This window comes from Mus musculus, chromosome 10 (genome assembly GCF_000001635.26).
Source record: "Mus musculus strain C57BL/6J chromosome 10, GRCm38.p6 C57BL/6J".
Classification (NCBI taxonomy): Eukaryota; Metazoa; Chordata; class Mammalia; order Rodentia; family Muridae; genus Mus; species Mus musculus.
The window spans coordinates 30,561,093-30,574,414 of record NC_000076.6 but is presented as its reverse complement, the minus strand read 5'-3'; the positions used below and the strand labels follow the sequence as shown (position 1 = coordinate 30,574,414).

At 40.4% G+C, this 13,322-nt stretch overlaps 1 protein-coding gene across 11 annotated transcripts in view; it reads left to right on the top strand.

Annotated features, from left to right (window-relative positions):
• Positions 1 to 13,322, top strand: part of Trmt11 (tRNA methyltransferase 11) — a 67,925-nt gene that overhangs the window by 27,735 nt on the left and 26,868 nt on the right. For 10 of the 11 annotated variants that reach the window (NM_001358806.1, NM_028604.3, XM_006512877.3 and 7 more), the window contains one exon: positions 7,909 to 7,989. In NM_001358806.1, the coding sequence (NP_001345735.1) occupies positions 7,909 to 7,989 (81 nt within the window). Of the gene's footprint in view, positions 1 to 6,543; positions 6,655 to 7,908; positions 7,990 to 13,322 lie in introns of all 11 variants that reach the window. The other variant, XR_003948811.1, reaches the window with a different exon arrangement.

The following is a 13,322-nucleotide window of genomic DNA, read 5'->3' as shown; positions in this document are numbered from 1 at the left end:
AAGTACCATCGGGTCTGCTGGGTCATATGGTCCAAGTGGTAGAGCAGCCTGCACAACAGCCTGGACCTGTTGAAGGACCTTCTCCTGTTCCAGGCCCCACACAAAGCTAGCAGCTTTCCGAGTCACTTGGCAAATAGGCCTAAGTAACACACCCAAGTGAGGGATGTGTTGTCTCCAGAATCCAAATAGGCCCACTAAACGTTGTGCTTCTTTCTTGGTTGTAGGAGGGGCCAGGTGCAATAACTTATCTTTCACCTTAGAAGGAATATCTCTGCATGTCCCACACCACTGGACTCCTAAGAATTTCACTGAGGTAGATGGTCCTTGAATTTTGGTTGGATTTATTTCCCATCCTCTGATACGCATATGTGTTACCAATGAGTCCAAAGTGGTTGCTACTTCCTGCTCACTTGGTCCAATCAGCATAATGTCATCAATATAGTGCACCAATGTGATATTTTGTGGAAGATCCAAACGATCAAGATCCCTTCTAACTAAATTATGACACAGGGCAGGAGAGTTAATATATCCTTGAGGCAAAACTGTGAAGGTATACTGTTGGCCTTGCCAACTGAAAGCAAATTGCTTCTGGTGGTCCTTATGGACAGGTACTGAGAAGAAGGCATTTGCCAGATCAATAGCCACATACCAGGTGCCCGGAGATGTGTTAATTTGCTCAAGTAACGAAACTACATCTGGTACAGCAGCTGCAATTGGAGTTACTACCTGATTTAGTTTTCGATAATCAACTGTCATTCTCCATGATCCATCTGTTTTCTGCACTGGCCAGATAGGAGAGTTAAATCGAGATGTGGTGGGAACCACCACCCCTGCATCTTTCAAGTCCTTGATAGTGGCATTAATTTCTGCAATGCCTCCAGGAATACGATACTGTTTTTGATTCACTATTTTCTTTGGCAGAGGCAACTCTAAAGGCTTCCATTTGGCCTTTCCAACCATAATAGCCCTCACTTTACAGTTCAGGGAACCAATATGAGAATTCTGCCAATTTCTGAGTATATCTATCCCAATTATACATTCTGGAACTGGGGAAATTACCACAGGATGTGTCCGGGGACCTACTGGACCTACTGTGAGTCGGACATCAGTCAAAACTCCATTAATCACCTGCCCTCCATAAGCCCCTACTTTAACTGGAGGGCCACAATGTTTCTTGGGATCCCCTGGGATCAGTGTCAACTCAGAACCAGTATCCAGCAGACCCCGAAAAGTCTGATTATTTCCTTTTCCCCAGTGTACAGTTACCCTTGTAAAAGGCCGTAGGTCCCTCTGGGGAAGAACTGGAGAAAGGGTAACAGCAAAACCTTTGAGTGTCTTATCAAGATCCTTCCTCAGTGGAACCTGGCCACCCTTTCATTCAAGGGGTTCTGGATCTGCAAACTGTCTCAAGTCTGGAAATTGATTCACTGGCCGAGATTGCTGTTTACCACGATCTAATGTAGCCTTTCTTTCATTTGGCTGTTTACCACGATCTAATGTAGCCTTTCTTTCATTTGGCTGTTTACCACGATCTAATGTAGCCTTTCTTTCATTTGTTTGAGAATTTTTCTGCTTATACAGATCAAACAAATATGCAGTAGGCTTCCTATGTATTTCATTCCTGGAAACACCATGATTGGTTAGCCAGTACCAAAGGTCCAACCGAGTCATGCCATTATAAATTTCACCTCTCCTGTGCTGACCATTACTGGGTATGTTATTATAAACATTCTTTTGTCTACGCTGTCCATTATAATAACTAGAATCACCTTGTCTCCAGCGATTCAATGCTGCCACCTGGCCCTTTTTACCTCGGAATCCAACTAAACCCAGTGAATTTAATTCATCTAATTGAGCAGAAGCATCTCCAATGCTAAGATCTGGCACAAGGAAAAGGGAAAGAACAAAACCCTTCAAATGTGCTGGTGCCCCTCTCACCAATTTGCGTCTTATAGAGCTGGTGAAAGGCATATCTTCTGGACCTTCCCATTGTGGACAATTATGCTTTACACAATATATCCACTCTAGCATTGCAATTTCCCTAAGTCTTAAAATCCCTTCATCAACACTAAGCCACGGAATATCAGGCATCTCCAAGTCATTTCCAGTAGGCCATCTTTTGATAAACACCTCAGCCAACCATTCAAACAAACTTTTGACACCTTTTTTAACTATGCGAGCTTCCATATTAAACCTAGAATCTCTACTCAGAGGACCCATGTCAATAAACTCAGCCTGCTCTAGTTTTATGTTCCTTCCACCCTTATCCCACACCCTTAAATTCCATTCCCACACATATTCACCAGGTTTCTGCTTGAATGAATTAGCAAACTCATTAAGCTCCTTAGTAGTGTAGCGAATTTCCTCATGGACTACACTTTCTACCTCCCCTCTAGGAGCCTGTTTTGCTTTGAGTCTGGTTACAGGTCTAGAAGAAACTATTGGTGGGCCTTGAGAAACATCAGTAGTGAAAGTCATTGCTGGTTTATCAGACTCTGCAAAATTAATTTCCTCATGTGGGGAAGGCATTATTTCAAGGGGTGGGGCTGAGGGTACTACTTCCTCAGGTGGGGCAAACCCTTGAGAATCTGAAGATTCAAAATTCTCAGTTTCAACATGGTCTTCCCACACATCCCCGTCCCATGTTGTAGGATCCCATTCTTTGCCAATTAGAGCCCTTACTTTAACTGTCGACACACTCTGAGGCTGAGACTTGAATTTTCGCTGTAGTTCAGCCAACCTTACAATGAGAGTTTCCGTTTGATTTTCTGCAACTTGAGCTCTATTGCTACAAGAGAGAAGATTCTCCTCAAGGACACACTTAGCAACTTTTAGATCGTTTACTTGTGTCTGGAGCCTTTCGATTTTATCACACAACTCCTTCCTTTCATTCATCATTCTTTCCACAGATACTAAGAGCAGCCAGCCAGTAAAATCATTTTCCGATTTTTTTCCCCATCTTATAGAAAGCTTTGTGCACTGAATCACGTAATTCATTAAGAAAATCAAGGGCATTAGCTTCTTTAAGTTCGAAATATAGTTTCAACCATGGGTCTTCAAAATTCTCTGCGCTCCCAGGAGGGAGAGAATCTGGAGAGGTTTCAATAGTTGAAAGTGCAGGTGGATCAACAAGCCAATTCCAGTATTTTAAAAGATTCATCCTTGTACTTCTGTTACTCTAGGACCACTCCTGGTACCAACTTCTGTATTAGTCAGGGTTCTCTAGAGTCACAGAACTTATGGACAGTCTCTAGATAGTAAAGGAATTTATTGATGACTTACAGTCGGCAGCCCAATTCCCAACAATTGTTCAGTCGCAGCTGTGAATGGAAGTCCAAGGATCTAGCAGTTACTCAGTCTCACACAGCAAGCAGGCGAAGGAGCAAGAGCAAGAGCTAGACTCCCTTCTTCCAATGTCCTTATATTGTCTCCAGCAGAAGGTGTAGCCCAGATTAAAGGTGTGTTCCACCACACCTTTAATCCCAGATGAAAGGCGTAGCCCAGATTAAAGGTGTGTTCCTTAAACTCGGAGATTCAATCTTCTGGAATCCATAGCCACTATGGCTCAAGATCTTCAAACCAAGATCCAGATAAGGATCTCCAAGCCTCCAGATAAGGGTCACTGGTGAGCCTTCCAATTCCGGATTGTAGTTCATTCCAAATATTGTCAAGTTGACAACCAGGAATAGCCACTACATAAACTTAGAAACAAACAAACAAAAAGCTCTTTTTATGAAGTAAAAACAGTTCCTTGGAATTATATAATATTTATGTACAGTGTGACTGGTATACATTGTCATAACAGAGGAGGAAAAGGAGTAGGCCTCCTTTGATGTAGTCGAGCCTAGGCATATCTCGAAATTACATCTTCACAGCTTCAAGGTGCCAACCGCCTTGTGCCTGGTGAGAGGTATGGGTACCTGACCATGATTGCTGTGGGAGGCTCCCTACAATGGACAGCCTTGATCATCTCTCTCTTCCCATAGAAGACTGAGGTCAAATGATTGGTGAATCTTTGCAAGAGTTACCACTACAATATTGTCTCATAATTTGTGTTGTTAGTGGTTTAAGTTGGCTTTAGGATGTCAGTCCTAAAAAGTCCTAAAAAGTTTTTGACATTTTTACTTTGAAACTAGTGATAGCCCCTAGTATTGCACAGAAAGTTCCTAAGGGTGATTGGTCTCCTCATTGAACTCCTGCTTCACAGACAGCTTGTGCCTTAGAAAAGACCAGAGAAGTTAGTAGTCCTGTGCCTCTCATGGCTATAGGTTTTCGAATCCTGTTTGATGACGGTTTTTTGGCTTTCATTGTGGTTTTACTGAATTCAAGTGTATCCCTTTAATGGTTCAAATTGAAATGTGAACAGATTCCAAATGCATCAGCACTGACTAGTGGGGCACTGACTAGTGGGGCACCAGAGATTTTGTTTTCAGGGTTTTAGAGTAGGCTGAGATCTTCCTTTTGTATAAACACCTTCCTTTCTTCCTTTCTTTTTTCTTTTAGACAGTTAGCAGCTGCTTATAATTACATTATGACCTCACTCTCCTTTCTGTCTTGGCAGATATTTTCTCATTTTAATCACATTTGAATTGAGTGGTGAGGAAGCACTACTATTAAAGTTTAGCATGAATATACCACACCTGTCTCAGTGTGACCTTTTAGTAACTGGATGCACAGCTTTACTTAATTTGCTTAGTAGCAGAATTTGCTCCTATTTTAGCCATTTGGTATGCTAATAAACGTTCTGTTATAACAAAATATGCAAAATAATTTACAAAGAGAAGGATTCATTTTTAGTTTGACTGTGTTAGGCCTTGTTTGGATATCAGAAAACAATGATGAGGGGTTCAGGGTAGACTTAACTGCTTACCTCTAAGCCAAGAGCAGAAGGAAGATCTGGGATTCTACAGTCACCCGCATTAGAATAACCTGTTGACTAAAGGCCCTCCTCCTAGCCTCACTCCAGGCATGCAATGATGGAGTGTTACTTGAAAACTTGAAACATTCAATGGAATGCTATGCTACTATTTTTTTTTTAAGATTTTTTTTTTATTGTGTGTGAGCACACTGTCACTCTTCGGACATAGCAGAAGAGTGCATCAGATCCCATTACAAATGGTTGTGACCCACTATATGGATGCTGGGACTTGAACTCAGGACCTCTGGAAGAGCTGAGCCATCTCTTTAGCTCCTACTACTATTTTTTTTTTTTTAATTGTTACTTTCTTATGGACTTAGATATTTTTTGGTGAAGATGTTAGATATGGTGAGCAGTAAACGAGGATGAGATGTTTGACCATGAACTCCTTTTCTTGTCCCCTCTTGGGCTATTTTCTGAAATATTGATAAATTGCTGCTATTTTAGCAGCAAGGGAATTGAGGCTCTAATTTGTAAACATCTATCTTTTTTGTTGATAGTTAAAGAGGTCGAGATGAGTGTGTGCTCATTGTCTTGTGTAGTATAGAGCTCTGAGGGCATAGTGTGGACTCTCTCTCATACTTCTCTCAGGTGAGTCGGGTCTATAACATGTCCACCAAGGAGACAGACTTCTTGCCTTGTTTATGTCCAGAGATTTGTAGATGTCAGGAAGAGAATACAGCTCCCTTTTAACTTTGCCGTTTCAGAATGGCAGACATAGAATCCAAGCGGGGAAATTGCCTTGGCCCTGGGAGAAACTGCTGGATAGAGAATAGGACTGGAAAGTCTGTCTTGGTAGTTCAGCACAGTCTCTCTGCTTGTCCAGTCTTTCACCGTTCTTCCTGGTTTGTGGGTACTCTGGTTGTATTGCTGCCTTTGGCAGTCTTCTTGGACATAGGCTGCTCATTGGAGTTCCGTTTTCAGAGGGATGAAACATACATGGTGGCAGCAGGAGTACCAGCTTCTTTTCCCTTTCTCTGTTAGCAAAGCCAAAGCCTAGTCTCACATTTCCTCACATGTTCAAAGCTTTCCCATACTTCTACAGAGACAAAACTCATAAGTTAAGCTTTATAGTGTGGAATAAAATCTGCTTGTTGTATTTTTTTGCTTATAAGATCTTACCCTGAGCCGGGTGTGGTGGCGCACGCCTTTAGTCCCAGCACTTGGGAGGCACAGGCAGGCGGATTTCTGAGTTCGAGGCCGGCCTGGTCTACAGAGTGAGTTCCAGGACAGCCAGGGCTACACAGAGAAATCCTTTCTCGAAAAACCAAACAACAACAACAACAAAAAGATCTTACCCTGACCTTAAAATGGCTACTGTTAAAGTTACAGGAAATTGAAACACTGACTTACATATGTGGTATTAATAATATTCTTAGTCTGGATAACAACAATGGCTGAGTACCATTCCTACCTTGTACACACTTCCCCCTGTGTTTCCCTTTCCACCCAAGAACACTCCATGTAAGGTATGACAGAGTGCAGACCTGCTGTAAGTGAAAGACAGTAGAGGATTAGCAACAATTGCCCAGGGTCAGAGAAACCAACTCACTGTGATTTTATTTTAAAAATTAAAAGAAGACACGAGTACAGGCGAGTCTAACAGATTATTCGTCTCCTTTCAGCAGTGTTCTGTAAGTTGAGTCTTCTCAAAGGTCCCTCTAAGCAATGGATAAGGTTCTGGTTAAGGAAGCACAGGACAGCTTTTCTGTCCCCTTGACAACTAGCTCTTCTAGGTGAGTATCTGCCTTGGTTGGCAGAATTGTAGTATTCCTTGTGATTTCGCTGAAGTGACTTGGTGAGTCTCCCAAGTCATCACGTGCAATACCTTTCCTAACTACAGACTACGCCATTTCTAGATCAAGAACTATGAGGTCTCCTTCATACTGCGCCTCACAAATGCGTCAGGGTTACTGTGAGAAGACTTAGGTTTTGGCTTCTGCTGTGCTTTGAGCCCAACATCCTCCTTCTCCAAGGGATACAACAAGAAGTAGTTAGTGTGTTTACATGAGCAAAGTGTGTCTTAAATGCCTGTAGATCTGTAATGTGTAATCTCGACACTGTTAAGACATTGTACTAATTTTAGAGGTAACATTTAGAAGGATGGAAGGAAAAACCCAAGAATTTGCCCCAAAGGCCTGTGCTTATGTTGTAGTCTAAAAATGAATTTCTCATTCCTACTTACATTTTCCCATATTAAAATTAGGGATTGATCAATCATAAAAAGCACTTTATTTGAATACATAATGATGTACAGTTTAATAAAAATGCATTTAATATTTTATTTAACTTTGAATTTTTCCTAATAAAAATACTTATTTTCTTTAAATGTTTCATTTTTAATTGTTAGAACTTTGATTTTTGAACCAGTCACATTTGTCATTTTCCTTAGTCTGGTAATTTTATATTGGGATATTAATTTTACTTTAGTCATAGCACTGTATAATAGAACAATGATACTAATTAGATACTAATTACTAATATTAATTAGATAACTTATTCAGAGATTTATATTATATTTTTTGACAATATTTTAAAACAGGCCATGTTTTAACCCGTAAGAATCAGAATTTCACATGTGAAACATGCTCACTTTTGTTTGTTGAGACTTGAGCTCAGTTATTAATTTACTTTAGATCTTTGTGTTTGCAGACTTGTGTGCTTGCTTTTAAAATTGGAACAGAATGTTTTTGAATAATCTTAAGATAACCTGAAAATGTCTAACTATACATCGTTTTGAACAATAACTAGCATTCCCTAGGTAGTGTTGTGAAGTAACAGTGCCATGATATGCATTGGTTCTCTGCCTTTTGGCCAATTTAGCAAGTTCAGTTTAGGGTTTATTTGTTCAGTTCTGAGCCTTGCTAAATTTAACTAGGCTTGATGTCATTCCAGGATTCTCTGCCTGCAGCTAGTTCATAAGACTCTGGATCAAATTAAATCAGGAAAGGAACACTAGTCTAACAGTCATAATTGTGTGATTTTTCCAGGTGGCCTCCTTATAGCATCTGCTCACTTTGGTGCATATGTGTGTGGGACAGACATAGACTACAATACAGTTCATGGCTTGGGTGAGTAGAACTTACAGTCTTTGTTGTTAAGCCAAGTAGTCCTTTAAAATCATAAGGTAGCTTTATGTGACATTTTAGTGTATAAAGCACAGCATTTTAATGTAATTTTCCATAAAACTTCTTTGTGTATCCACGTTTGACAATATGATCACTCAATGTATGAGGTGCAAACTAGAACAATATTAACATGAATAAGAAAAATTCCCTTCAACCCTGGCCAAGAACTTGTCATCTTAATACAAGAAGGATTTTGTTTGTTTGTTTTGTTTTTAAAGGCAAACTAAAGTTGAGAAAGACAATATGGAAGAGATGGAGTGTGCATTTTGTAGTCAGCAAGTACATGTTAAGAGCATGTCTATAGAGGGATGGGGCTGGAGCAATGGCTCCGTGGTTAAGAGCACTGACGATTTTCCCATAAGACCCGAATCCAATTCCCAGCATTCACATGGCAGCTCACACCTATCTGTAACTCTAGTTCCAAAGTTTCTGACACCCATACACAGATATATATGCTGGCAAAACACCAGTGACCCTAAAATATAAATAAGTAAGTAAATAAATAAATAAATAGAAATGTATGTAGTTTCTACTTAAGATTATGATTACTGATTTACTCAGCAATCATGCATTGAATAAGGTTGAATTAATATTTAGTCTTTGAGTAACATGAAAATTTAGATTTTTGTGACTAGAACATACTTGAAACTCTTGAGGTGTCTACAAATTTAAAGATTCTGCCTTTAAATGAATGTAACTTGAAACATTAATACACTTTAATTTTGTATCAATTACTGAAACTATTTAAAAACTTAAAAGCTTCACAAATGGTGTGTGAATGAATGGAATTAGAGTAAAAAATTATATTTCCCATAGTGGAATGCTATTAAAAATGCCAACTTAATTTATGCTTTTGAAATTGTTTGTTGTAATCCTCTATTGTAACTTGGATCAGTTCTTAAAACACTTCCCTTCACTCAGTATAGGTTAATTTAAAGGCGAGGTTTAATTACACTTTCTGTTGCTGAAATCCTTGTGTGCAACACTAATAACCTATTGCCCTACCTTGATCTTTTTCCCCTGACTTTTTATTGATTCTTTGTGAATTTCATTTCATGCATCCCAGTCCCACCCATGTCCTTGTCTCACCATATCTGCTGTCTGCCCTTGTAGCCTCTCCCACCAAAAGAAATCAAACAAAACTCTCACTATGGAAGCTGCTCTTTTGCCAAAAAAAAAAAAAGAAAGAAAAAAAAGAAAAAACAGTATACACTTTTACTAAAAAGTTTTTTTTGCAGATGTTCTTTGCCCTGAGTCATGGGTCTTCTTTGAGGTCTTTGGCTTCTGCTACACGATCAATACTGGACCCTCACCAGGATATCCTGCTTGATATCCTGTTGTTTGTCTGTGTCATGGAGATACTAAAGCTTTGGTCTGTAGGACCAGCCCTTTCATGTACTCCAGCGGTTCATCGATGGGGGAAGTTCATAGTTGTGGTGGGCCATCTATGGGTCTTGGATATGGGCCTGGGTGGTAGCTGAGTTGCTCAGCCTGACAGCTCTTCCATGCTCACCCCATTAGAGCCAGCTCTCCAGAACTGCTCAGGGGAGGGGCAGGGCCAACTCACCCCAAGCGCTGCAGCTGGTGAGTGGTGAAGCCAGCTTACTCACTCTCAAAACTACCAGGGCCTCCTCTACCATGCTGTCTAGGCTAGAGGTGGGGCTAGCTCCCTCTCCTACTGAAGGCAGGGTGTGTGTGTCTTCTGTGTAGCCCCAGGAGGAGGTGGTCTCATGGATGCTCTGTGTATTATGTTTGTATTAGAGTGAGTAAACTTCTAACACTTACTCTAATTTATTGGTTGTAGAAGTCACATATTTGTTTTAAGAAAATTATCCAACAGAGCTTTTAAAGACATTTTTACTTAGTAAAAGTTTTGAAAAGATATTTAATACCCTTCCGGAAATTGATTTATAAAATTGATTTATATTGGAGAAGAGTTTTTCAGAGTTTATCCAGGTACTAGTAGGTATGTCTTCTGTTCTCTGTTTTTGATTTCTCAGTTTATATTGTAAAACAGTCTCATGTTTTTCCCAGTTGGAAAGTCAAAAGCCTTTCCTTGAGTCCTGTAGGATCAAGGAAAGCTGTATTTCAGTTTTCTCTTTTTCTTGCCTGAATGCTGCCTGAAAGCCTGCAATCTGCTTTTGGTCTCACTTTCACATTGCCTGTGATCTTGGAGCATGAAGCCAACTGTTCAGCTTGAAACACCCACTGAGGGTACAGAACTATAGTTCGGCAGTATTGACTTTAAGATGCTTCTGTGATTTCCTAGGTGACATGCTCACTGGTGCTGATTTTATTCTTTTGACAGTTTTATTGCAGCCTCTTTAAGGCTTTATGTTTTTATTTCTGTGTATAATTTTTCTTCTGTCATTTATTTGTCTAATTCCTCTTTCTTTTACACTGCTCACTGTTTGGGGTTTTTCATTTTTTTTTTTTTTGATATTTGTTTTACTGTAAGTTAATCATATTACAAAAAGTATGTAATTATATAAGAATAATTGCAGGACATGGTGGTACATGGCTATAATTGCCGGGATTACAGTAACTCTGGAAGTAGAAGCAGGAGGGTCTCTATGTTCCAGTCACTGCCTCAAGAATAACAATAAGGCTAGAACAAGCACTTATGAAACTGGTACCTAGGGTAGAATTGTAGCTTCTGGTTTCTGTCTGTGTCCCGGAGCTTACTCTGTGCCACAGCTCTCCATACCCAAAGCCCACCACTGGGAGAGAGCTGGTCTCCCAGGAGTGCTGATACACCTGAGAGCACAGGTAAGACCACCACTCCTGCTCAAATTCCTGACCCAAAGGGACCTGTCCAGAGCCATCAGGACACAGGAAGCAAGGAACAGCCTTGGACAGGATCCTTCCAGTTTCTATCTGTACCCTGGAGATGACCCTGTGCCACAGCTCTCAGTACCTAAATTCCACCTAGAGAGAGCTGGTTTCCTAGGAGTGCTGACACCCAGGCTTACAGGAGGGACAAGCCACAGTCAAAGATAGCAAGACCAGCAAGACCAGCTAAGACCACAGATAAGTAGATGGTGAGAGGCAAGGGCAAGAACATAAGCAACAGAAACCAAGGCTACTTGGCATCATCACAGCCCAGTTCTCCCACCACAGCAAGCCAGGGATACTCTTTTTTTTTTTTTTTTTGGTTTTTTGAGACAGGGTTTCTCTGTATATCCCTGGCTGTCCTGGAACTCACTTTGTAGACCAGGCTGGCCTCGAACTCAGAAATCCGCCTGCCTCTGCCTCCCGAGTGCTGGGATTAAAAGCTTGCGCCACCACGCCCGGCTAGGGATGCTCTTAAGACACCAGGAAAAGCAAGACTCTGATTTAAAATCATATCTCATGATGATGATAGAGGACTTTAAGAAGGACATAAATAACTAACTCCCGTAAAGAAATACAGGAGAACTCAGGTAAACAAGTAGAAGCCCTTAAAGAGGAAACACAAAATCCCTTAATTACAGGAAAACACAACCAAACAGGTGAAGGAATTGAACAAAACCATCCAGGATCTAAAAATGGAAATATAAACAATAAAAAAAATCACAAAGGGAGACAACTCTGTAGATAGAAAACCTAGGAAAGAGATCAGGAGTCATAGATGAAAGCATCACCAACAGAACACAAGAGATAGAAGAGAGAATCTCAGGTGCAGAAGATACCATAGAAAACATTGACACCGCAGTCAAATACAAGGCAAAATGCAAAAAGCTCCTAACACAAAACATCCAGAAATCTAGGACACAATGAGAAGACCAAACCTAAGGATAATAGACACAGAAGAGAGTGAAGATGCCCAACTTAAAGGGCCAGTAAATATCGTCAACAAAATTATAGAAGAAAACGTCCCTAACCTAAACAAAGAGATGCGCATAAACATACAAGAAGCCTACAGATCTCCAAATAGACTGGACCAGAAAAGAAATTCCTTCCATCACATAATAGTCAAAACACCAAATGCACAAAACAAAGAATATTAAAAACAGTAAGGGAAAAAGTTTAAGTAACATATAAAGGCAGACCTATCAGAATTACACCAGACTTCTCAACAGAGACTATGAAAGCTAGAAGATCCTGGGCAGATGTCATACAGACCCTAAGAGAACACAAATGCCAGCTCAGGCTACTATACCCAGCAAAACTCTCAATTGCCATAGACGGAGAAAATGAGATATTCCATGACAAAACCAAATTTACATAGTATCTCTCCACAAATCCAGCCCTACACTACACCCTAGAAAAAGCAAGAAAGTAATCTTTCAACAAATCCAAAAGATGATAGCCCAACATCCTTAGTCATCAGAGAAATGCAAATCAAAACAACCCTGAGATTTCACTTCACACCAGTCAGAATGGCTTAAGATCAAAAACTGAGGTCACAGCAGATGCTGGCAAGGATGTGGAGAAAGAGGAACACTCCTCCATTGCTGGTGGGATTGCAAGCTGGTACAACCACTCTGGAAATCAGTCTAGAAGTTCCTCAGAAAATTGGACATAGTACTACTACTACCTGAGGACCCAGCTATACCATTCCTGGGCATATACCCAGAAGATTCTCCAACGTATAACAAGGACACATGCTCCACTATGTTCCTAGCAGCCTTATTTATAGTAGGCAGAAGCTGGAAACAACCCAGATGTCCCTCAGCAGAGTAATGGATACAGACATTTACACAATGGAGTACTACTCAGCTATTACTGTGACTTCATGAAATTTGCAGGAAATGGATGTATCTAGAAAATACCTGAGGTAACTCAGTCACAAAAGAACACAGTGTGTGTACTCACTGATAAGTGGATATTAGGCAAAGAGCGTGAAATGCCTGCAACACAACTCAGACACCACATGAAGCTCAAGAGGAAGAAAGACCAGGATGCTTCAGTCCTCCTTAGAAAGAGGACCAATATAATCAGGGGAAGTTGCTGAGCTTCTGTTCATCTTCTGCTTCCTGTCTTCCAACACTGACTTTTTACTGGTAACGTTTCTGTCTTGTCAGCTTCTGTATGGGCAAACTGCTGTGTTTCATGTTAGCATTCTCTATATCTGTCTCATTTGTCTGATCAAACACTTGTTCAGCATGGAAGTCTTTACTGCTGTGGGAAAGGTCATGTTCTTCTCGCTGATGTATCCTACTGATGAACACTTCATACTTAGAAAATATTGGCCACTTTAAAAAGTTATGTTTTACTGTTCAAAATAATAAGGTGAAATAATACTTGCCTCATTGTATGCATAGAATTAGGGTTACAAATGAATACACACTTTA